Source organism: Podospora bellae-mahoneyi, chromosome 3 (genome assembly GCF_035222275.1).
Source record: "Podospora bellae-mahoneyi strain CBS 112042 chromosome 3, whole genome shotgun sequence".
NCBI lineage: Eukaryota > Fungi > Ascomycota > Sordariomycetes > Sordariales > Podosporaceae > Podospora > Podospora bellae-mahoneyi.
In genome coordinates this window covers 924,115-948,286 of record NC_085882.1, presented here as the reverse complement: position 1 = coordinate 948,286, position 24,172 = coordinate 924,115, and the positions used below count along the sequence as shown (strand labels likewise).

At 52.5% G+C, this 24,172-nt stretch overlaps 6 protein-coding genes across 6 annotated transcripts; 1 reads left to right on the top strand and 5 right to left on the bottom strand.

Moving 5' to 3' along the window:
- The first annotated feature begins 5,650 nt into the window (after nucleotides 1–5,650).
- QC761_302760 (uncharacterized protein) lies at nucleotides 5,651–6,371 on the top strand. Its single transcript, XM_062877417.1, has 2 exons — nucleotides 5,651–5,958; nucleotides 6,073–6,371. Exons 1-2 carry the CDS (start codon nucleotides 5,913–5,915, stop codon nucleotides 6,273–6,275), a joined length of 249 nt encoding a protein of 82 aa, XP_062733180.1. The 5' UTR covers nucleotides 5,651–5,912; the 3' UTR covers nucleotides 6,276–6,371.
- A 5,497-nt stretch (nucleotides 6,372–11,868) lies between these two features.
- QC761_302748 (uncharacterized protein) lies at nucleotides 11,869–12,351 on the bottom strand (the record flags this gene model as incomplete). Its single annotated transcript, XM_062877416.1, has 1 exon — nucleotides 11,869–12,351. One exon carries the CDS (start codon nucleotides 12,349–12,351, stop codon nucleotides 11,869–11,871), a length of 483 nt encoding a protein of 160 aa, XP_062733179.1.
- Nucleotides 12,352–14,842: 2,491 nt separating this feature from the next.
- Nucleotides 14,843–16,027, bottom strand: QC761_302745 (uncharacterized protein; the record flags this gene model as incomplete). Its single annotated transcript, XM_062877415.1, has 3 exons — nucleotides 14,843–15,462; nucleotides 15,487–15,557; nucleotides 15,615–16,027. 3 exons carry the CDS (start codon nucleotides 16,025–16,027, stop codon nucleotides 14,843–14,845), a joined length of 1,104 nt encoding a protein of 367 aa, XP_062733178.1.
- A 2,433-nt stretch (nucleotides 16,028–18,460) lies between these two features.
- Nucleotides 18,461–19,231, bottom strand: QC761_302740 (uncharacterized protein; the record flags this gene model as incomplete). The annotated part of the gene is made up of 1 exon (XM_062877414.1): nucleotides 18,461–19,231. One exon carries the CDS (start codon nucleotides 19,229–19,231, stop codon nucleotides 18,461–18,463), a length of 771 nt encoding a protein of 256 aa, XP_062733177.1.
- A 734-nt stretch (nucleotides 19,232–19,965) lies between these two features.
- On the bottom strand, nucleotides 19,966–21,684 carry QC761_302730 (uncharacterized protein; the record flags this gene model as incomplete). Its single annotated transcript, XM_062877413.1, has 4 exons — nucleotides 19,966–20,634; nucleotides 20,708–21,304; nucleotides 21,364–21,491; nucleotides 21,552–21,684. 4 exons carry the CDS (start codon nucleotides 21,682–21,684, stop codon nucleotides 19,966–19,968), a joined length of 1,527 nt encoding a protein of 508 aa, XP_062733176.1.
- A 500-nt stretch (nucleotides 21,685–22,184) lies between these two features.
- QC761_302720 (uncharacterized protein) lies at nucleotides 22,185–23,621 on the bottom strand (the record flags this gene model as incomplete). Its single annotated transcript, XM_062877412.1, has 2 exons — nucleotides 22,185–22,993; nucleotides 23,189–23,621. The coding sequence occupies 2 exons, from the start codon at nucleotides 23,619–23,621 to the stop codon at nucleotides 22,185–22,187; spliced, it is 1,242 nt and encodes a 413-aa protein (XP_062733175.1).
- Between the last annotated feature and the right edge of the window lie 551 nt (nucleotides 23,622–24,172).

The window sequence follows — 24,172 nt, the reverse complement described above, 5'->3', positions numbered from 1 at the left end:
TAGTCCACTCCTTTCGAGTCGTGTGGCAAAGGGTGTGTGAAGATATACCCCTTGCCTTGGCCCCATGGCCAAGGGCGTTCTTTTGGTGAGGCAAAGTGGTAGGCTATAGCCCCCGATCAGGCACCGCCAGGGATACCTACCAGAACCTGAACCGTGACAAGCCCTCGAACGATAACAATTGTCCGCGGTCATACTGAAAGGCTCGAGGGAATTGGACTTCCTGTTGGAGCTCGGTGCTACCAACGTACTGGGACATCAGCCACCCGTCGCTGTTGTCTGCTCAGCTTGAACTCGTCAAAGTATACGCATCGTCGATGATGTCGAGATCATGGGGACGAGGTGTGATGTGACAGCCAGGATTCTGTGGAGTGACCATGCCTGTTAGCAAAATCCACTTCACGATGGTCAAGTGGAGGGGTGGATGTTGACTACCTAGGCATGGTAGCCAAAGCCAACACATTTAGTGAGAAACTGTCAACTGCCCACCGGGATGAACAAGCAGGTCCCTGGTTTATGGGTACAGAGATGTCGAAGTCTTGTCCGGTAGCCCTGTACTATCGATGCCCACTGAGAGAACGGCTGACAAAGGGAAGTTTGATCAAACGATGAGCCAAACCGTCTTGTCCTGACCAGGCCCCAGGAAACGAATGGCGAATGGGCAAGACTGGGAGGTATGGAAAGCGTCTATAGGAGCTGTCGAAGCCGGTCGATGCCTAGCCCTTCGACGCCGGCCTGGTACCTGGAAGCGTTGGGGTAGTCGGTATTGACACTATCGCGGAAGAGAGATGGTTAGCTTGTCCATATCTAGTGTCCCAGCTCCAATCCTTTGTACGTTACGATCAAGTATATTGCCAGTCGTCGATCTCCAGCATTTTGGCACCGGTTTGCCATGGTTTGGGTTCAGCACAGGTAGTGGCCGGTCTCGGTGCCATGGCCCGATCCTTTCATTCAGCTGGCAGGATTAGTCCAAGGACAGCGGCCCATTTGTGTTTGAGAGTCATGGATCCCAGTGTTGTACAGCCTAGTGGTTTGGTTGTTCGGCGAAGCTGAAGCTGATGCTTCTTGGAGCGGGAGTTTGGTGGACGATCGGTGAGTTGAGCAAGGACGGGATAGTTGCCCAGCCCATGGGACTAGACCGGCGTTCTGTCTGGGGAGGGGCCAGGTCTGTTCGTCAGAGAAGCGAAAGACTGCTGCAGAATATCTTGGGAAGACGAAATTGCAAGATTGAGAAATATTTTCGGAGATCAAGGTTACCTCAATACTAGCGGAACAGACAACGACACAGGTAGGGGACACTTGATTGACAGAGCAGTGATTACCGCTAGCAGTCCATGGTGAAAGGCGGAAGCTTGATCAGCTATCCCAATGGAAGGGAGCAACAGTAGGGATACAGACGGTGCGTACCTACCTATACTCCGTCCCCTGAAAGCCTGACACTGCACCAGGCACAGACTGCCAGCGTGACGGCCCCACTGCCCAGATAGACGCAGTTCGTCGCGAGCTGTCCCTGTGGCAGGACCCGGGGAATAGCATGCCTGAATCTGAGAGACTGCACCTGTATCGGGTTCGATGGTCAGAATTCCACCAACGTCGCGAAGGATAAGCTTTCGCCGGAAGGCAGAATCAACACAGTGATGCATTTAGTTCAACGGACCATGGAGAAGGACAAAAGAGGTCCCCATAAACACTCTTCCCACTTTCCTCTGTGACACCCACAGTCAAGTACGGTTGACAGAGTTCCCACCTAACTTCCCATGATGCCCCCTGCTGTTGACCGTGGCTTCTGGGCCGTGGTACCCTGCGAGGGCCGGGATGGAGAGTTTTCAAATGCCATTACTGATGTTAGTCTGATGGTTTCAGGCTCGTTTGCCATTCGGAAACTCAGGAAGCTGTGTCTGGCACGCTTAGTTGTTGCCGAGCATGACAGAATATATCAGCTAGTAATCTTCGTGCGACGTTGTTATCGACCAGGAGTTGGTCTTGCACACCAAAGGACGGCTGACTTGGCAACATGGCCTACACGGCTGGAGGCAAGACTGGCAGTATGTATGACAACATGAATGAATACCGTTGTTGTATATTGTGAAAGCTAAGACAAGTTGGCCTCTTCAAGCACCACGCCATATTACTCATCAACTTGTCACCTCAATCGCGACCCCTCGTCGAATTATCTCCCATATTGTGCCAAAACTACCCCCGTCCATCGCCTTGGACTAGTCATTCTCTCCTCCGCCGCATAGCAGAAGTATGTTTTCCACAGCTCGTGTTCAAGCTCCCCAGCAAAAGGTCCAGGGACCCGGATACATCCTTATCATCCTGCTAACAGCCATTTTGATGATCGGGTGGCCCACTGTCAAAGCAGATGTTCCGAGTCTAGACTAAAGTGGACAAACAGGATCCAGTGTCAGTCGGGGTGCGCGTGCAGGATTTCAGGATGTGTTGTATACATACTCTTCTCGCCGTTCTCCTGAAATTGACTGCACATCTGCAGCTCATACAGCTTCGTGATCTTGCCTCCAATATGGGCGCAACAAAGGGGTCCGCAAACGTGATGTTGGTGGTGCATGGACAAGAAGGAAGCAAAGGGCCGTGGCCAAGACTGCAACAAGAAAAAGAGCAATACAGCAGGCCTGTACCCACGCCTGGTGATTTTGAAGTTCCATGAGGGGCTGTGAGTGCTGAATGATATACCAGCCGCGATGTGTAGGTAGCAATTCGTTGTCCGAAGATGAGCATCTGTAGCATCCCTCCCTCCAAGCAAGATGCTTCTGACAATTAGCGAGGTCCAAATCCACTTAACAAAGTATTTGCCTAGGACAAGAGATGACAAGCGAACGAGGGAAGGAATGGCAAACCATCGACTTTGCCGTCAACTGCGGACCCTTGTCTGCCTTATTTCCTTCGAGGAGAACCTCCACGTTCTTTCTGGTTCTACCGGATTGTTACGTCCCTGTAGTGAGGGGCCCGTCTCTGGACTGTCAGGTGCTCCATCGCTGCCTCCGACCACCGGCATAGGTGTTCGATCCCTGGGAAAGCGGACAGACCCCACCAAGAATGTTCTTGAATCGGGACCCCCTGCTGTCGATGTGCTTGAGCGTTGTTGGTTCCTTCCCACATCGACACCATCAGGTACGATACATCCCTGTCATCTGACGGGAACATTCTGAACCCCAAGCACTGGCTGGTCAATCCTTTTCAGGTACCAGGCTGAGACTCTGTCACCTTCACATCACCTCAGACTTTGAACGATTTTGTGGGGCACCTGTCCAAGCTTCTTGCAAGCCGACATCCCTTTCCTCGACCTGACTTCTGCGTGCTAATTTTCTTGCCCACGCACCAAACCTTTGCTCAATCTGGTCCCACCTCACACCAGGCAGCTTCGAACCTGGACAGCAGACAGCTCGAACCTGGAAGATGGTGATTCTTCCGCAGGTGGACTCTCGCCGCACCCCTCGAACCTGGGTGCCCTGTAGATATGATTTGGGAACTCTTGCAAAACTCTGCTAACAATCCCCGCCAACAGTTTCCTGTCGAGAAAATAATTCCCGTGGCTTCAACATCGTCACTGTGTTCAAACGTCATCAAAGGTTGGTCCTCTTATTTGCACCCACCCTTCATCCCATTTCTCGTTACTTCAGGTTTATGTGCTTACACGATTTCAACACAGTTTCGATCGGGCAGGCCTAGCATTCGGCCATCCTTGTATTATCTTGAACGCCGTCCACAACGACGCCCCCGAAGCGGCCTATGGCTACAGTGTCGCCCACTAGTGTCTAATAACAGACTATGGCGATTTTGCTACAAGCAAGGGGATTGTAACCCCTTAGAGGGGATCCGCACCTTGGCTTTCCATGCATCACTGCAGACCATGCCTCTTCAAGACTGGCCGAGGTCTTGAAATCGGAAATCGAGTGGTCATGGTTTATCGCGGTTTTTGAGCAGGATGTTGTGGACATCATGCATCTTTTGATTAGGGGGATGAATGTATTGTACACATAGCTTGACAAATACGGAACATCAATACTATCACTAGCTACTGTACTCATTCTTTGCTTCTTCACGGGAACGAAATGGGGCCACTGCGTTCTCCCGCCACCCAAGGGCGTTTCTGTCGCCCCCAACGAGGGGTGTGTATCTGTGAAGTGAAGTAATGTCACAACGGTGAAAACACCCAGCATTCCGAAGGTGATGACTATGTTGACATGGTGGAAGCAGCTGAAGGCATGGAGAGCATCAACCCGCAAACAGATATGACAGCTACGCAGCAGGGGGCCGTCGAGCCATCGCTATCATCAGTTTCCATCAGTCCGGACGGGGAGATGCTTTGCTTGTCACAGTCGATCGATATGACGTGAAAGGTGAGCAATGACGCCACTCTGACTGGCTCTGGAAAATGGAAATCATTCATCCAGTACCTACGTTAAGGTACTTGGATAAAACCCGACAATCATGATGTCCATATCAAGTTTGCGATCACCTCCTGATTGGACAAAGAAGCTGCTACCCCGGATCGGAGATCTCTCGCTGACATGAGTGAACCGGCAGTATTAAATAAGACATATACACAAAGAGCAACTCCGATCACTACTTGAAGAATGCGGTACCTGGTGGTGCTTGTTCTCCAGCAGCAAGTGAATATATCACCCTGATGCCAGGCCAGGTCAGGTAATTTCCTGCCTTTTTTTCTTTCATTTTTCTTTTTCCTTCACTTCTCAAACCAGTTGTCATCAACCACGGCATGGCAAACAACCGAAGGATCGTCAGTCAGTCAAGGTGCAGTACAGCCAACGACGGCTCCCACGTACCAACCACTTGACAGAATGGACAGGCACGAAACCAACCAGAACTCCTCCTGCCAGCGGTCTAGCACGGAGACCAGAACGACTTCCTTCCACGGCCAAGAAAAGCAGCGTGACGGGGCCCTTGAACGTCCAAGTCGAGGCAGGGACACAAACCCAAAAGGACCAGTACGACGAGGAAGCTGGGGACGAGACCACCACGTGCACCACCGGGGTTGACATCTGGATACCTGAAAAGTTCGGTGATAAGTTTGTGAGACGCGGACCGCTTCCCCGCAGAGGTGTGTAATCTCCTACCAGCAGCCGGTCCATTCACATCTGGCCATCATTCTGGTATTGCTAACATGAGAGATTTCTATAGTTCCTGTACATGCTCATTCCCAGCCATATCTCAAGAAGGTACGCGAGACGGCGGAGATGGAGCGCGCGGCTGAAAAGGCCAAGTAGAGCGTATGCTCAAGAGGAGTGCGTGGCGTTATTATAAAGACTGAGAGGAGGATTGGCACGGCAGGCAATGGAGGAAGGGATTTGCAGCTTGGAAGTTATGTGAGGGAAAAGGGAGCATAATATCAGGTGGGAGAGACTCAATAGTTTGGATGTCTGTGACGAGAGTGATTGAGTTGTCAAGTCAATGATGGGCAAGTGACGGGGGTCTGGTGTCGAATCAAGGATGGGTTTGAACTATGTACTCTCTTAACTGCATTTCCTGAACAAGCAGAGCTACAAACTGCGCTTGCCACCCATACCTTAAACAAGATTTGTAAAACAAGAAGGAGCGGACGAGGTACAGCCAGCAGCCTGGACCTGGGGCGCCCTGAGAAGGTTCAACGTTTTAAAATCTCTGCACCCCAGAAATTTATGTCCCACTCTTCATCTTCGCAGTCAATACCAAACCGCCGCAATATCCTTCGATATCGAAACGATTCTTACATCCATTCTTGGATCCATCCCTACAGCGATTTCTACACCCATTTTGGACCTATTTTTACATCCATCTTTGGATCCATTTTTGGAGCCATTTTATTTCCATCTCGTCAGCTCCAACCTTGACATCATCAGGGGCGGAAGATCGAACAAACTAAGTGAAGAGGCCACTGGCATGAGGAGGAAGCCATGAAGACAACCAAGACTAAAATTTCACGCCGAGCGGTGTTCAGAGGTTTGTTCTTCCGTCTACTGTCTACTTCCAGCCTCGTGTGCTTGAGCTTTCAAGAGCTCAGTTGGGTAGAGATTCAGTTGATATTGAAGCTAATAGACCAACCCTCGCCTCTAGTCTCCAAGAGAGTGTTACGTCACCGCTGCTTGTTCAAGTTTCGACCACGACGAGCGAAGAAGATCCAGGCCCGGAGTAAGAAGGCGGCCAATCGAGTCACGGGCGCTTTGATTGCGTGTGGAGAGATGAACGTCAGAGAGGATGAAGTTTCGGGGGTCGTCTCTGGGATGGAGGAGCTGAATCTTGTTCGAGGTGGGAGGTGAAGGGATGGGGGAATCATTTCAACACTTGAGGGGAGGTGTGAAAGGGTGGAATTCATGGAGGAGTACGCCTGGTTGAACCATACAAGTACCACGTCGAGATGCTGGATTGCGTTGCGTTGTTATTGATGTCTTTTGTTCATTTATATATCAATCCACAACTTGTTTTGCATTCATGCTGCCTGTATAGCTCAGGTGCCTTTTGCCGGATCGGTGCGTTTTCTTTGACCTTCTGTATAGCTCTATCTGCCTTCCAATAATCTTGAATTTCCCTTGAATGGGTGTCCCAAATAAGGACCAGGTCACGAAGTACCTGGTAATCTTGGAATCGACCGGAAGATGATGTTCCATCTGGAGCAACGCAGCAAGTGAACCAACCGATATCAGCGTGGCAGACGGAACGCATCAACCAGGACTACACAAGACTTTCAAGCGAGGGTCGATGGCAAAATAAAGCATAAGCAGCAGTATCACACTGCTTCTGCTGTTGTTCCAGTCCACGATGGTAAGCTCCTAGACTCGCTCACCTTGTTTACCAGCTCCCCGTCCCATCACGCCCTTGTCCCAGAATTAGAGTTGAGAAAACAAGCTAACAAAACATCGTTCTCTAGCACCCAAGGTGCCAGCCTACCGAGAGGCAGGTCGAGATCCATGGGTTTAATTGGACGCAAGAATTAATCGCATGAGGCAGGTTCGGCGCAACGAGAGCGCGAAGAATACAATGAAGAGATTTTGAAACGAAGGAAGGCTCGGGAGGCCGAGGCTCAGGCGCGCAAGCCGACGGCAGATTCAAGATCAAGGGAATGAATATCTAATCATGGGAAACATGAAATTAAAATGGAGAGTACCAAGGGAAGGATGGACGAGCTCGGAATGGTCGGTGGTTGCATAGGCTTTTGTGAGACCTGACCGTCTTTCCCCATAGCTCATACATCTGGAAGTGCAAAATCGGTATAGGTGACCGCCACTGCGATGGATACCTATTGGCCGGCACGGTCATGACAATACAATGGCGGGCATTTTTGATCGTTAGGCCACCGCCTTGATCTGGTGAAAATGTATCCCTGCATCCAGCTCTCTTCACAACTCCAACCCTCTCAGAGTCGTTCAAAAGAAACCATGGACTGTCATGAGCGCCAGCAGAACGTCGACCACAATGCACAGAGCCAGAGCGAAGCAGCCACCACTATTTCACTGACCCGTCGTATTGCCAAGCCGTCTCTGAACACCCACCAAAAGTCGTTGTTGTACCCCACCGCGCAGCATGTTCTAGCCAGAAATGGTAAGAAAGCACCCTCAGAATATGCACCTACAGTTAGAAAAACAGCGAATAGTCGTTCCAGTTACACGTGCCGAGAATGGGGAGTATCTGAATTCGCCTGATGCGTCGAAGGAAGAGTTTGAAGCAGTGGGAAGATGCGGACTAGTGACTGGGGATTTGAACGATGGGTGGCGCTTTGTCGGTGTTTGTGGCTCGCCAGGGGAGTTCACCACTTGTTCGCCGGAGTAGGCAGCCCGTGGGTGATGATGTTGATGTTGGGGCATTTTTGGAAGACGTCTCTCTATAGACTTTCAACGGCGCAGATAAATGGGCAAACGAGCCATCCCATTTTTGGGTCTTGCACAGAGGGATGTAGGTTGTCGCCCATCATCAGCTGCATCAAACTTTGATCAGCCGACCTAGTATTCTCACATTCCCTTGACTTCCAACGCGACCTCGCCTTTCCCCTACATCGCCTTTCTTCCACTCAACCAGCTTCATCACATCTGGCCTGAAACGCAGCCTCAACCCACTTTTCATTGCCTACCGCATCTGTCCGACAAAGCGTTGAGTTTGCGACCCCAATGGAACCTTTTCACTCACAGCAAGTCGGCGAAAGGCAGCGGGAAAATGAAGCGCAAGTCGCGAGTATGATCGCGTTCGACGACAGTCTCGCCGCAATGGATCTGGACGACGATCCAAAACACTTGCGAGAACCAGGCCAGCACCCCAATGCACTGTCAGAGGATGAAGAGGCCGCGCTCGATACACGCTCCGAGCGCGTCTGTCGGTTTCCGACCCTCCCCTCAACCGAAAGTTCCGTGTCGCAGTCCCAAGGCTTGCCATCGACAGCCATGCCATCCCCTGCCCGCCAAAAGCCGTGGAAACCTCACCACAGAAGGCAGCGCAAGCTGACCCATCGAGCCGCCATGGGCAATGCGACTCCCGGCAATGGTATTCACCTCCATTATCTTGTTAATTTTGTGATTACAACTAACCTCTTGTCGTATAGCCTTGCCCAGTAGTACCCTGCCCTCTAGCATCTCCCTGCCCAACTTTCCCACACGTTGGGACCATGAGGAAAGGGGGGAGAATGCCGGCGAACCTTGCCCTTCAGCTTCTGCGGGTAATGAAACGTCAGCCAGCAATGAGGCGGAGATTAAGAGACAAAAGCACGCTCGCTGCGTCGCGGCGTGGAAGGAGCTTCAGGCCGAAATGAAAAGACGGAGGCAGGCACGCCGCACTGGCAACGATCTTGCTGCTGCTGTTGAGCAGATGCAACTTTAGGTTGTGTTGCTTCTGGTCAGCCTTGTGACCGATGTGGAATGCCAAGATGCAGCCGCGCCATGATTCACTAATAAGGCTGATTGGACTGGATCCACATATGACGGCATCCGCCCGGTGACAGCATCCCTCAATCATTGCCCGGCGAGCTCTTGCCCCATGGCTTGTTGTTGACATCCATGTCACCTGCTATGGAAACTGCTCTTGGAACCCTTTCTCTCCTCCACTTTGTCCGTCTCCTCGCACCCGCAACCAACAACCTTTCCATGGTATTCTCTCGTACTTGATTTTGCATGTAAATTACACCCTTTGCCGTTATCCACCAGCTGCTTGAATCATACCTTTCGATATCGATTGATTGCCTTCCCAAAGGACCTCGGACAGACACCTTTCAAAGAGGTCACGCGCGCCAGGTGGAGAAATATATTCGAGATGACTCTGACGGCTATTGGAAGTGCTCCGTCGACGCATGGTGATTTCGCTTCAGCTGCAGCCGAAAATATGAAGAACGGCTGGCTGTATCGCATCCCAGACGAGCTGCTTATAATGATCGTCGAGTGTCTCGACGGCGATCCGGTCACCCGCCTCATTCTTGGCCAAATCTCGAAGAGCCTTAGACGGATTGTTTATTCAAAAATCCCGTTCTCTACGTACCAGATTCTTCTTGGGCGCAGTTAGAATGAGCGGCTCCAAGGTCACCTCATGGAAGCTTATTGGCACCTGACACGCCACGCAGACAGAGATTGGTAAGTCGTCTGCAAGATTTGTTTTAACACAGATGTGGATTGGCGGCTAACGAGGACGGGTGGGGACCGACTTAGGTACCTTCTGCGCATGGATCGACTCTGTAGAGACTGTATCCAACACAGCGACCTGGTGCTGGCTTCCACTGGCTACCCAGGCACCAGCAGGCCGGACCCCTCGCCGCATATGGACGTCTTGCCCGTCTCGACACCCAGAATCAATACCCCCAGTGCGCCCCTCGAGGTCATCCAAACTACAAACAAGACTTGGAATGGATGCAAGTTCGCCTGCCCCAATGAATCAAATCGCTTGCATTGCTCAGGCTGTGCCACATAGCATTCGGTTCGAGCCTTCTCCAAGGCACAGGCAGAGAAGAGCGACGGAAGCCGTATCTGCATCGGCCGGGAAGGAGTCCTCCGGCTATGCGAGCACCAGCATATCAAGTGGTCCGACATCGAAGCCCACTTTCTTCGACAGCATAATCCGGACAATCGCAATCAACTAGTCCCAGTAACATGTCAACTGATGTGCGAGCACGAAAGACGTAGCACAGGCAACAAACATTCACCGAAATACGGTTTTAGGCCACGTCTCACAGTCTCGGGGAACTCGAACATGCAATATGATATCGATTGGTCTTGGACCACCCACCACACCCTGACACTTGATACAAACGGTCAGTTGGATAAGGATGAGGTCCGAGCGATGTTCGAAATCGACTTCAGGGGCATGGCTGGCACCATCTTTACAGGCACACGAAACGGTGGCACGCTCAAAAGAGCGATGTCATGCTTTCCAGCGTCTTCGTGCACCTGTCTTAATCATACCGGGGTTCAACAACCACCAAAAGTTTCAGAGGGCTATTTTCAGTGTCTCTTTGAGGATTGCCCGCCCTCCCAAGCCGGCAAGAAACATGCATCAGTCCTTGAGTACGACATTTTTGCCCACGGGATGCTTGCTAAGCGGATTGAAATCGATCGGTGTCTCGGATACTTTCCCTGGTCCGATAAGGGCCAAACGAAGCGGCCATGCATCACAGTAAGATACAGCCGAAAGATCGGTGGTAGCCTAGGCGCCAAGCCGGAATTGCCATATCTGGCCGGTTTGGCGCACTTGGACCCAATAATTCCCCCCCACGAGTGGCTACATGCCCTGGACCCGACTTCCTACGAGCTCAACAACAACACCACGACTGTCGGGAACGTGTGGCCTGTGTGCCACGATATCTCCTGCGGGAATCATTATGCAAGATATCAGACGCCACACTGTGGTGACAGAAGACCTTCTAGTGCCCCCCCTGATTGGCGCTATTGATGGAGGGATGTGTCGACATGTTACAGGTAGATGACGGGAAGGGGTTAAGAGGATATCAAGAAGGTGGATATCAACGTGGTCCGTTCGAAACAGCGAGATGACCTCCACCATGGTTGTCAGTGATGGCTCCTGGCTGTATTACAGCGAATATCGGTTGTGTTTAATTTAAAAACATGTGAAGTATCTCTGCATGGCAACTGACTGGGTAGGTAGGTGCCTATCGTTCAGTACCTGTTGACCAACTTTGAGGGTCTCAGTAGCTGGGTCTTGATGAGAGAACATGAACTGCGCCCACTGCCGGTCGTTATATTGACGCTTTCTACCCAGTTTATCAAGAGAAATCAGCGACTATAAATATCCATGCAACATGGCTGTTATTCCAAATGCTACTTTAAACGTGTGAGACTTGGCGGCAATCGACCTTCAGTTCATAGCATTCTTTCGTGGTCTTTGGGGGGTGCTGCTGAGGGGACAAGTAAACAGCAACTTTGACCCTCGCAGTAGCAACGTGGTTTGACTTGTTTTCTCACATGCCACTACTGAGACTTTACCCTTCACACTCGCCACACCTGCACTCACATGGCCATCGCCACCCCCGTTTGGCTTCAACTTGAGATATCCGGACTCGAACAACAGTCGACAAATCGACACGATGCCTAAAGCAGACGCCCACGGACAGCCGAACATAAAGGCCAGTGTTGAAGCGTTCCTCTGGTGCACCGCATAGAACGTAGAAAATAGTCCGTTGTATCGTGTGCCCGAAGAGATCTGGTCAAGATAGTCGACCATTCGGACAATGACCTCTTCACCAGGCTATGCTTGGGTCAGGTTTCCGATCGTTCCGCCGTCTTGTCTACGCCAAAGCAGCTGTGCCATTGTTCTTTGGTGCCTTGGTGGAAAACCGCGTTTTTGAGAGGACCTCGGGATTACTATAACGGCTTGAGGCATGCTTCTGCCAGCGGATGGTCAGTACGACTTAGAATAGTTCTCGTTTCAGGATTGGAAGCTAACCTTGGTTGAATCATAGGTACTAGTTGAGATATCTTCTGCGTAAGAACTGCCTTTGCGAGTCCTGCGTTCGGTGAAGTTATTTTGAATTTGTTTCGACTGGCCAGCACGACTGTTCAATATATCGAGACAATGCCTGAGCAGCCTAACCCACCCAATGAGACCCCAGGACTTGGAGGTTAGATTCACAAACAACGAGCTGTGGGACGGGCGCAAGTTCACTTCAATATTGACACCCTCAATACACTGTTCTGTTCCGGTTTCCGAGTCCTCCACTCCATCAGAGCATTTTTGAAAGAACAGATGAGGTTGTCCGAAAACAAGCGCATCTGTATCGGCAGGGAGGGCGTCTTGCGGCTTTGCGAACACCGAGGTGTTCAGTGGTCTGATATCGAAGACCATCTTCAACACCAACAGGAACCCTATCCTCAAACCGACCGTGAGATCAAATGCGAGCACCAGCTCCATCGAAGTGATTCCAGGTCATAATCTTCCCGAAGCCTACATTACTCGGCTCATCCTCGAAGGAACCAACACTTACAACTACAAAATCACGCCCTCCCGATGGACAGCCGTGGCCGCTTCTGTTCAAGTACCATACGGTCACGGTTCGAAGAAAACCTTGGGCATGCCGCTGGCTCAATCATCTCCGGTGCTTCCACCAACGACGCACTGAATGAGGCGATGGTGTGCTTCAGCAGTCCGTCCTGTACTTGTCTCAACTACGGCAACAACCAACGCAGTCCAGACATGCGATCCCGACAGCAGCGAAGCCAAACACATCTCGTCCATCCCCGTTGACATTTCTTCTCGGGGCTGTGATTCAGAAATGATACAGCTCAATCGCTGCTTTGAGACCGTCGGATGTCTAACCTGTGACCTACAGGAGGATAATCAGTCATAGTAGCTGTCTGGAAGCTACCAGGCAAGGCGCACCACCCCCTATTGTCCCTCCCCACGAGTGGTGTCACGCTTTTTGATCCTGGCTCCTACGAACTGGGAGACGACAAGGTGGTGGTGGGCATTGTGTGGCCTGTTTGTCGGGATGCTTCGTGTGGTAGTTATTACTATGCTGCACGTCAGGTCACGCATTGTAGTGTGGGTTACTGTTAGCTTGTCATCGAGTAAGGTTATGCACATCATCACGAGATTGGGTAGGTGGCTGGAAAAGGGGACATACGGCCGGGGGTGAGTGTATTTTTTCAAGGGGGTGAATGGTTTTGAGATCATGGTGTCGGATACTGGTGAGGGGTTCAGACTTCTTGATGATGGGGGACGGGTAATACTGTGCGCACCGGTAGCTTACCACGTTGAGGTGGTTTTGTGATGGGCTTGGAAGCACCTGACTGGCTCTTTTGACATGATGTTCTTGTGGGATCGTGTGCAAGAAATGGCACGATACGGCCGGGAAATGTCTTCAGTGACGATCACATACATACCAGTCACCCAAGAAGATACCGCTATCAGCAGATCTGCAATGGAGGAAACTCGAATCATTATGCCGCACTCTCAGGTCACTTTAAACCCGCAGATACACATATGGCCAACATGATCACCACTCCCATTGTTACCTCCTCCCCTTCAAACTCTTCCTCTCTTTATTCAGTCCGCACTTCCCGTTTCACCCATTCGTCGAGGTAGGTAAGTTGCCAGGTTGTCAGCCGCTGAGCCCCGAGCTGTAATTCGCTTCATCTTCAAGAGCTAATCGTTTCGCAATCAGAAAGGCGTACGTTCGAACAACGTGGCAGTAGCACAGACTGAAAGGTGTTCTTCCATGTCCCACCAGACGTCAAGTAGGGCCTCGCGATCACTTCCTCTGACATGCTTTGGACCCTTGAGGTATCGTTGGACGCCTCAACCTAACGAATGCTCCACGCCGAAATTGCGCCAGTATTTGTTAAGAGTGATGACTATAGCGGTGAGGTATCCGGTGGCTCCCCAACGTTAATCGGAAAGACTTGTAAAACCGGCTCCGGCAAACTCGGTGGACTAAGACCAGGAGCGTCACTTGATGGGCCGGCTGTTATTGTAGCAGCTGTGCTCCTGCTGGAGGTAGATGTCGGGGAGGTTTCCTGGACGGTAGTTGTTCAGGATTGATCGGGTGGGGGAATGGTACTTGTTGAGGGCGTCACCGACGCAATGGATGTGTCCTGCGCTGATCTTGAAGCCAGGACACCCGCAACGACACCGCTTACAGACCCTGCGAGAAGCAACAAAGCTACGACGACAAGCAATATGCGGTGCCGTCGCCACCATGGGGTTTGAGAAGTGTTGGGGCTCTGAGGTGGTAATCGATTATCGCGATCGAGCGAGCTGCACACCTCAGGAAGGTTCGAATGATCGCAGACTTCGGGAAGATTCCAATGGCCGTAGCACTCAGGGAGATCGCGACTTATGTTGTGAACACATTCCGGTAGATTCGAGACTTCAGCGGAGTGGGTGAAGCATTTGGTGGCCGTGGCCTCAGCTGGAGTAGGCTTTTCCATCTCTCCCAAAACAGTCGAACATCTGCCGGAACAGCAAAGAGGCGCGCCAGCTAGGGGCATTTCAATTATTTAACACTCTTGACATTTGGTCCCCTTGCGTTGAGAATTTGGGTCAAGGCGGCAATATGCAATATCTACGCCTCGTTTCTGCACAAGTGGTCGAAAAGCTTGAATTGTGATGCAGATCGTGCGGTGTGGCTGGTATCAATGTATCAGAATTCAGCGGGCTAGGCAAGAAGTTGATATCTGAGGAATAAGGCTCTGGGGGCGGTAATTTTACTGGTGGTGATCGTACATCCTTACCGCACCGGCTGAAAACCTGACAGGTATACCCCCCTATCTGATGGGCTAGCCAACCGCCGTGGCTTGAGATCTCGATAGCTTTTAGCATGATTATAGATTTGCTTTGACAAGAACCTGGCGACCACCCCTGGGTTGCTCAAAGCCGCCATCTTCTAGATGTCAGCTTTGCCCTATTCCGGACTACACAACCAAATCCCCATCACCAACAAACCGCCACAAAGCGTCTTAGCAGTCACCTTATCCGCACACGCTCCAAATCTCTCCTGACTCGGTCCCCAAACCAACCAGGTATAGCTACCACAGCCCTTCCACTGGTATTCTGTTCCACCCAGCGCGAACGGCGTGTCGCAGACCCAGGTGCCATAGTTTCCTATTACTTCGTAGTCACATGGACTCTCGGGATAGAAAGCGATCTCTAGCAAGTCACGGGCCTCTCCGGGCCGAGATGCCCTTCCGATCTGGACAGCGCGTGTTGGCTTCGATGGCTGACCCATCAGAGGGGCGGGCTCAGGACTGTTGGAGGACGGTGAAGAACTTTTGATTGGCGTTGCTGGGGATCCCTCGACTGTTGTGCCTGTCGCTGGCAAGGAGATTGACCGTTGAGTCTGGGTTGCCCCCAACGTACCGGTCTCGCTATCTTTCTGAGTGGCTGTTGCTGAAGTGGTGGTCTCTTGTATCTGTGGCTTTGAGGGTAAGAAGCCTGAGCCTGTGGATGTAGACGTTGAGCGCGAGTCAGTCGGCACGGTAGGAGCTTGGATTCCGGCTGTTGTTGTTGTTGTTGTTGTTGTTGTTGTTGTTGTTGTTATTGTTGTTCCTTGTGTGTTTTGTGATGCCGCGCCCGATGTGGCGCCGTGGGGCTGGGCCAATCCAAATAGGGATGTGGTCCTAGAACGATTAGAATCTTGAAGCATGGCAGTGCTGGTACCTGTACGTAGAACTTACCCAGATAACGTTTCGATGGGTCGTGGTGACGCTGATACGACTGAGCCGTCTAAACCTTGGCGACGCGTTAGAGTGAGAGCACCGGCTATGGCACCGCCAGCTGCCCCTCCTACAACGAGTACAACAGCAAGTATCCACCAAGCCCAGTGTCGTCGCCAACAGGATCTTGGAGGAGGGGACTGCTTTTCGCCCAAAGCTGCGGGTGCCTGTACTCTGTTCGCCCTGTCTCGCCTAGACGGTCGCTGGCCGGGTTCGATGGGATTGGCAACTGGAATGTAGACCTCTGGTAGATCCCAATGGTCGTAACACTCTGGCAAGATCCAGTCGTCGTAGCACTCCGGTAACCGAGTTTCGTGGGCAATAGCAGCGCAGGTAGAGCGTTCGACTGTCTTCAACGATACTTCATCCCCCATATCCTCTGCTGTTGACTACCCATACGTATGTGCCGTGACGTGGGAAGCGAAATCTCCTCGCGCGATCTGGGAGCTGGAACTGTGGCCATCTCGGGTTTTATGAATGGCCCCCTGAGGGCCGTGGAAGTTTGTGGTTTGCTTGTAGGATAGGCCAGCTTACGGGCCTGGGCTTACTCAGGGCGGGCGGCGCGCATGATAGAAGCCTCAGGGGAACGCCTTGGCGTCGGAGATTAGCGCGCCACTGTTGTACAAACACGAGACGCCGACTTCAGATCCAAGCTACTGGTAACCTGGAATCTTTACTCGTGTTTCGAGGATATCAGGTTCGACGGCACTGGATCGGTGGGGGCTGGCGTCGGGATGTCGGATAAGAGTGGCGGGCACTTATTGGATGGCTGCTACATTCCCGAATTTCTTTCAGCTGTTAGCCGGTCTTTAAGAGCTGAGTGGTTGTGGTACCGGCTCTTCAGACGAACAAAGAGATATATGAGTGTTAAATAGGCGCCTACACTATCAACTGGAGCGCCACCTTCTCCCCACATCCACCGCCCCCTCTCCAGTAAGCCTTTTGAAGGTGTGCGTCTCCTGCTCGAGGAATGCGAGCTAACATGGGAAAAAGTCGATAGCACTGGGAGCGAAGGTTGACCGAGTGGAGGTTGACGCGGAACCAGCTTGTGTAGCTGGATGGGCTTGATTCAGGTTGCTCTTTGCCTCTTGCGGGATCAGGGAGCTTTGGCAACCGCCGGAGTGTCCAGGGAATCGGTAAAGCCATGGCAGCCGTCGATTCTGTTGTGCATACGAAGTTGGTACAAGTTAGCAGGTATCCAAAGGCAATCTGAAAGACATGCTTGGGGTTTAACTGTGTGCTACGGGGGAGTTATGGGCAGTCTTTACCGTGGGCGGGTACCTATGTCCACCCGTTTGATGCCGCTCCTTTTACATGGGAAAAGGGGTGGAGGCCCTACAACTAGGCTCTGAACAGATCCTCAACGAAGGGCAATTCTGTTCAGTGCTCGGCCTGACAGCAACATCGACCGGTTCCTCAATCCAGCAGCAAAAGCACAGGACAAAATGAGATACAGAAAGACGGTCAATTTCGGAACAAACGCGCTGGCGTTCTTCGCAAGCCATGGGTTTAGGCTCAGCAGCGCTCCCCCGCCTGCGAGGTCGACCTCGAAGCAGCGCAAGGAAGCGCCCAAGATTGTGCCGCCCGCGGGCGAGGCTCCGGCCCCCTCGCCGCCTGTTGACGAGTCCCCGGCGCTCGTGAACGTATACTACCCAGCCGAATACTACCGCGACCGGGCGCTCTGATCAAAGTGTGCGAAGTCAGATCTCCTCCAGTTCTTGCCGACTTTGAGGAATTCCGGGCTGAGGGCCACAACTTCACCCCGCAGGAGGTTCATCAGGCCGTCCTCGAAGCCCTTGAGTCGGCCAAGCAGCGGCCCAAGGATGCCCAGAGGGTCATCCCGGAAGACTTTCGGGAGATTTTCGACGATCGCAGTGCCTTGCCAGACCACCAGTGGGCCGTTGTGGATGCGGCGTTGTATCTGGCAAAATGCTGCTTCAAGGAGCGCGCTGTTGCCGGGTCACAGATCTCTTTCCAGCCCTCTGATCTGGAGGACATCAATTTTCGAAATGCAGTGATGTTGATGGCAATCACGGGGATTCGGGATATGAAACCATGGCTGTTGGAACAGAAGAGGATGGAGCAGAGCCGGAAGCAGAAGTAGAGGGGAGAGGATAAGGAGAGGGAGAAAGAAAACGACCGCGCGACGCAACTGGCGAACCAGAATGTCAAGGTGCCTACCAGATCAAAGTCAACGCTGAGGTCGTTTATCAAGCGAGAGAAGCAGAGCAACGAGACCGCCAATCCATCAACACCGCCAGAATCCAAGCCAGCTATTCCAACGTCGACTGAATCGAAGCAGCCCACACATGACCAGCATAAAGAGCAGCATAAGGACCAACACACGGACGACAAGGACGAAAAGAAACGCCCAAAACTTTCCCGGCAGATGGGGCATCTTACTGGTTTCGGCGTCGCACCTGGCGGAGTATCTGTGTGGAAATATGTTCCGACACCTGAGCAGTAGTGTTGGTGGCTCTCCAGCAGCGTTTTGAAGGACGTAGCGGAGCTTTGAAGTCATGAAGGTGTTAGCGGTTGAAGAGATTCAGTGTTTGAGCCGAAGGAGGTATGGGGCAATTGTTGGAGCAAACATCAAAGTAGGAGGGATGCAAGGGAAGAAGGACAGAACGAGCCATTAGGACGCTGCCACCAACACCTTAGCAACTTGCGACTTCGGGACAGAGTCAAGAGCTCGGGACATGATCAACAGCATGGTGGTCAACCGATTAATTGAAAGAAATATTTGTTCACCACCAGTCACCGTAATGGAACGCGTTCCTCTGCCCCCGATGCCTAGAGTCTACTGTTCAAGTCCCGATCTCAAGTCCCCCACTCCCTTTTCCCTCTCGTTGTCTCCCGGTGTCAGGCGGCATCCCATCCGTAACCATGATATCATCCTCCTCTGTCCCAAGTCTGGATTGTCTCCAATTGCCGCTGTCTGTTGCTGTCTCCCCTCCCGCAACATGCGCAGCTTCAGGCTGCCTCGGCTCGTATGGTGGTGGCGCATCCTGTCCCCCTATACCCTGTCCCGGTGTTGGCGTCGTCCCTCCCACTCTTTGGGTGCTAATAGGCGACACAGGGCTTAGCTCCTCTCCTTGCTCCTTCATATACACATCCCTCTTCACTCCATCATCGGCCAACGTCTGCTCTTCCGCCAGCCTCCGCTTCTTCCTCCGCCGATCTCTCCAGAAGCACAACCCCGACACCAACAAGAAGAAGACCACAATCGACACTACAATCGCCGCTATTTGCCCGCCAGAGAGACCATTGTTCCGGCTGGTGACTCTGTCGTCAAGGTCAAAGTCGATGTTGTTCCTCTCCCCGTCACGCCCAAAATCTCCGCTCAAAATTCCTTCCTCCGATCCGCTGTTCCCCCCTCCAGGTCCGTTATACGACTTCTCATTCCAGTCACTCCAGGGGTTGTATCCATCGTCGTCGTCGTCATCGTCAAATTTAGGGCCAAGGGCGTCTCGTTTTGTGATCCGTGAGCGTCGTGGTGGTAATACAGGCGCCATCTTTGCGGATTGTTGACAGCAGAGGGAGAGAAAAAAAAACGGGAAGGAAAAGGGGAATCCCATCCCAGTTTAAAGGAGAGACAAACACGAACCGCCCGACCCGATCCGACCGCAGTCAGCATGGAATCCAATCCAATCCCCGCCTCATCCGAATGTTACGGCTACACAGCACCACCACCACCACCACCACACAAATCCCTACCTGGAATTGTACGTCAGATCGGCGCCTATCCAAACATTCACCGCAAATCCAGCTCACCAGCTGCCGTGAGAAACTTGTTTCGGGCCCGAAAACCATAGCTCTCACAGTTCCCAACATCTGTCGGACAGTCACCGATCACAACTGATGGCTAAAGCAAGAGAATCATCTCCTAGAAAGCGAGGGGTAAGCTGAGACCTTCGGCGCCGAAACCTGCATATTCTCTGTGTCTGCCGTATGCAGCCAAGCCAGGCCTATTTTCTTGTCAACACGGGCGGGCTCGATGAGAAAGAAGATCAGTAGCGAATAAAATACACGGTCTGATATTGTCCCAGCTCTTCTGAAACGACAGCATCATTGGCACAGCATGCCCATCCATTCGTCAGTGTGGTGGCGGAGCAATGCACATCACACCCTTTCTCAACCCGACGCCCCCGAATCCCGCTGTCACCTCATCGGTAGTTGCTCGTATATAAATCATTTCATATTGCCGAGCCGCTGTTACATTTGATGTACCTCTTATATCCCTATGTCTTATCAGTCTCCCAAATGAACAACAGCGATATCTCCAGGTAACATTCCTCCAACAAAACCAATATCATGTCCTCTCAATCATCCTGCCCTTACCCTTCTTCTTCTCCCCCCTCATAACCCTAGCATACTCCTCCTCCTCCCCCGTAGTCGTACTAACCCAAATCATCATCCCCATCACAGTCCCCACCATCAAAATCGTCACCACCGCCGCCCCAACCCTATCCGCATCGGTAATAACCTCGCTCTCCCCCTCCCACTCCCCCACTTCCCCCTCCCGTCCCGCATTCGGATCCCCAGCACTCGTCCCCCCATTCTTGGCCGTCACAGCCTCCTTAACCTCCGGTTGTTCAACCAGCAAGCTGACCAAGGCCCCCAGCGCATTCATCTGCTGCCCGGCCCCCGTGTTCCCATCATACTGGCCCCTATTCCACCTAAACCCACACGTCCCATCCGGCAAACAACTCTCCGCCATGCTCCTCACCGACTCCCTCAACACCGGCATGACAACCCCCCTCACAAACGGCGCCATCTGCGTCGTCTGCGCCATCCACCGGTGGAGATACCCCTTAAAAGACAACATATCCGTCGTACACTGGTTCCTCTCCTCCAACTCACAACTCGGTTCCATAGCCGCCGGTCTCGTCCCGGCCTTTGGTTGACTAAGGAAAAAGTTGTTCAAAGTTCGGTTTGTTAGTCCCTCGAGCCTATCGCGCCACTTTTGCTCGCCGTTTGTCTAGCAGAAATCAAGGTTAGCATGGGCGTACGTTCATAGTCTTACTCCCATCCATCCCAGGGAAACAACATACATAGTTATAAAGAAACCCACACCCCTGCACAAAAATAGCAGCCGTGTACGAAAACTGCGCCCTGTTGATATCCGTGCAATTCCCCTCCACATGGCCCCCATCATACACATTCCAATTCTTCTTGTCAATGTACCCCACCCCCTCCATCCAATCCCACGTCTTCCCCGCCCACTCGGCATACGTCCTGTTGTTCGTGTACCTCGCCAACCTCGCCCCCAGGTTGAAAAAAATCGCGTTCGCAATCGAGTTCTTGTAGTTGTACCCGTTGTTGGAGAGGGGAATCTGCCACCGCAAACCCCCGTTGCAATATCTCATGTCCCATCGCTCGGCTTGCGTGTTGAAGACTGCTTGTGCGAGGGCTAACCACTGGGGTTGACCGGGGGGTGGGTTTTTGAATGTGGTTTCGGCGGCTAGCATGGCCGACATGCCCCAGAAGCCTTGGTCGTCGTTGCCGAGGGAGGCGGTCCAGTTGGGGGGCATGTAGTCGTTGTGGGGGGGGTTGGCTTGGTAGACGAGGGCGCGAAGGGTGAGGTCGTTGTAGAATTGGGAGTGGGTGTAGTGCCAGTAGTCTACCATGGTTCCCCAGAGGGCGCCGCCCTGGATGGTTCAACATTAGCTATGCGTTTGAGGAGAAGAGGGAGAGGAGGTGGACTTGCTTCCCACCAGTAGTACGGTCCTGCGGGAGGGGGCCCGGGGAGGATTCCGGGGGTTTGGCCCGGTTCTTCGCCATGGTAGTAGTCCATCAGCTTGCTTGCGACGAGACCGGCGGCGAAGCGTATGGAGTCTGCGAATCGTCAGCCAATGTTTGCATCGCGAAGTGCCTAGAAGCAGGCAGTGTGCGCACCCGCAGATTCCAGGTCCACGTTCAGCGCAGCCCTAGTGCTGGTGATGGCCAGTGCCAACATGACTGTCGATAGCATCGTGACGATATGACATTCTTCGACAGGAATGCTGAAGGAAACTTGTCGTCTTGGCATCGCCGGGTGCTTGAAGGTGGTGTGGGCGATCTGTGTGTTTGTTTTGCTGGTCACACTTGTGTCATTCTGTGCGCCCCTGCAGAGGAGAACTGGCAAGCCCGTGCTACCTACGATGGTGGTGGCTGCCATTATGGGAGACGTGTTTGTCACTGGTTGTCGATGGGTGACAGTTTCACTCGGAACAAGACGGGCCTGCCGACAAGGTGCAGACAGGGACGTGGATGTTGCTCCTGCCCCTGAGCCTGGAGCATGTCGGGCGCACTGCAGAAGCATGGGTGCTGCAGCCTTGTCCTTGTCAGCCTTGCACATCTCAAACTCCGGTTGTGGAAAAGATGGAGCTAGACATGGCACTTTAGCATGTTCACATCAAGTTGGGTGTGTCACATAGGCTGGCCTAGATCATTGAATTTCAAGATAACGCTGCTACACAATACACTCGCCAGTTGTCTCATTCTGGACATTAAACAAATAAAATTCTCTACTTAAACCCCGCGCAATCGCTATAGGTCCCACGTATCTGGTTGTTCAGAGGAGCCCAGCATGCTTTTTAAGAACTTATCTACACTTTTAATCTCCACTCCGTCTTCGCTTTTCCGTTTTTTCGCGCGCTTAGTTGCTATCTTGCGCTTTGTGTTCTTCTCATCCGATTGGACCACCTTAGTAACCTTATGTCGTGAGCCGCCTTCCTCTTCTTTACCATCCAGCCCCTTCCCGGCGTCGTCCTTTTCCTTCCCTTTTCCATCCTGTGTTTCGCTATCGTCCCTCGACTCGACCTCCAACTTTACCTTCTTATAAACCTCCGCGAGCCCTGGCTCTTCATCCTCCAGGCGCCTTTTCATGCCTGCCGGCAACGGGTTCCCCGACACAATGTTGGTAATGACCATAAGGCCAAAGGCCCAAGGATCGTCAAGCTCGGAGCCTGGCCGCCTGTTGAGATACCTGAGGGCCTCCCGGTCCAGTGGCTTTCGCTCCTCTATATCTCGAAATATCCCATATTTGCCGATGGATGACTCCAGCTTGAACCGTTTGAGATTCTTCTTGTCCACAAGAATGGGCAGCGGGCTTGATTCAGCCGCCTTGCTTGCATCTTCGAGCAGCAAAAAGTCGACCAGTTTCTGCTGCTGCTCATCGCGGAGCTGCGTAACCCTTACTGTGACTTTGGCTCGGGAGGGAGAGAGGTAGATATTTGGTGGGTCTGGGTTACTGTAATTGGAGTTGTGGCCGTCGCATTCCTCTGCCCGACACTCAAAGACAACGACGCCGCCGAGAATCCGGTTCTTTGCCCAATAGCCCACAACGTCGGCCACACCTTGGGGGTAGATGTCGTGGTCGAGTTAGTGTATGCTGTGGAAAACAGTGCAGATAGGATCCGGAGGACACCATTCCTCGTCTGTCATCCATGAGTACAATGCGGGCTTGCTGGTTTCCTTCCACTTGGCAATGGCATCGACCGCTTCTCGTCCTCCCTTGTGCACACAAAAGTCAAGCTGCTAGAGAAGCACACCGAACTCGTGGATTGCGACGGCTACCATCTCAATGAGACGGGTTGCGAACAGCTTGCTGCCGGGAGCCGCTTCTTGATATGCATTGAGCACCTGGAGGCTGAACCTAAGCATCTCCGTATCCCACTTCGGGCAGACCTCGCGTGCTTTTTCCATTGCTCCGGGGCAGAGTTCTTCGTGCTCAGTTGCCAGCGGATGCTCCCCTTGTAGGAGAGGGCTTCTCACGTCCCATGCGACCTCTCCGGTGGGAAGGCCGTCGATGATCTGAGCGTATGTGAACAGAGCGTATGTGAACAGGGCGAGCTCGGTAGACAGCACAATGCTGATGGCGCGCACCAAGTGCGTGCGGTGTTCGGCAACTAGCCTGTCGATGGGAATACGCGCTTTGTGATCTGTGAGAGCTCTGGCGCGGAGGAGTTCTGTGATGGCATCCATGTCGTCAGGGTCGAAGCTGGCCTGTGCGGTGCATCAATGTTGTAGTGGAACATGCTTGAGGCCATAGCTATTTATTACTGGGTGATATTCTGAGATTCCAGGGTGTTATATATGGAGGAAAATGAAAAGAGCGGGTGAAGTGAATGGGGGGGGAAAGAGAAAGTCGGTTGTTGGTTTGTCGGTGACTTCCAGGCTGCAGGGAGCATTCTTGGCAAAAGAAGTGGGGATGGGGCGCCAACCCGTAGATGCACTCCCTTTTCGTTTCGTCGGACATCGTTACCAGTCTGTCGGGTCCAGCTGGATATGAAAATAGCGACAACATTGGCCAGAAGACGCCAATCACACTAGAAGTATGGATGGCTGGCCCACCCTTACTGTCAGGCTGAGCCTCTTGCGCATGGCCAGGTCGGTGGTTTTGTGAATAATACCCAACATGTACCCAACCGCCTTCTTTTCCGAGTATCCATGAGCTGCGACGGGCAGATTATTGCTCTCCGTCACGATTCAGACGCAAGGCCTCGCTAGGCCAACAACAAGCGACCAGGACATGT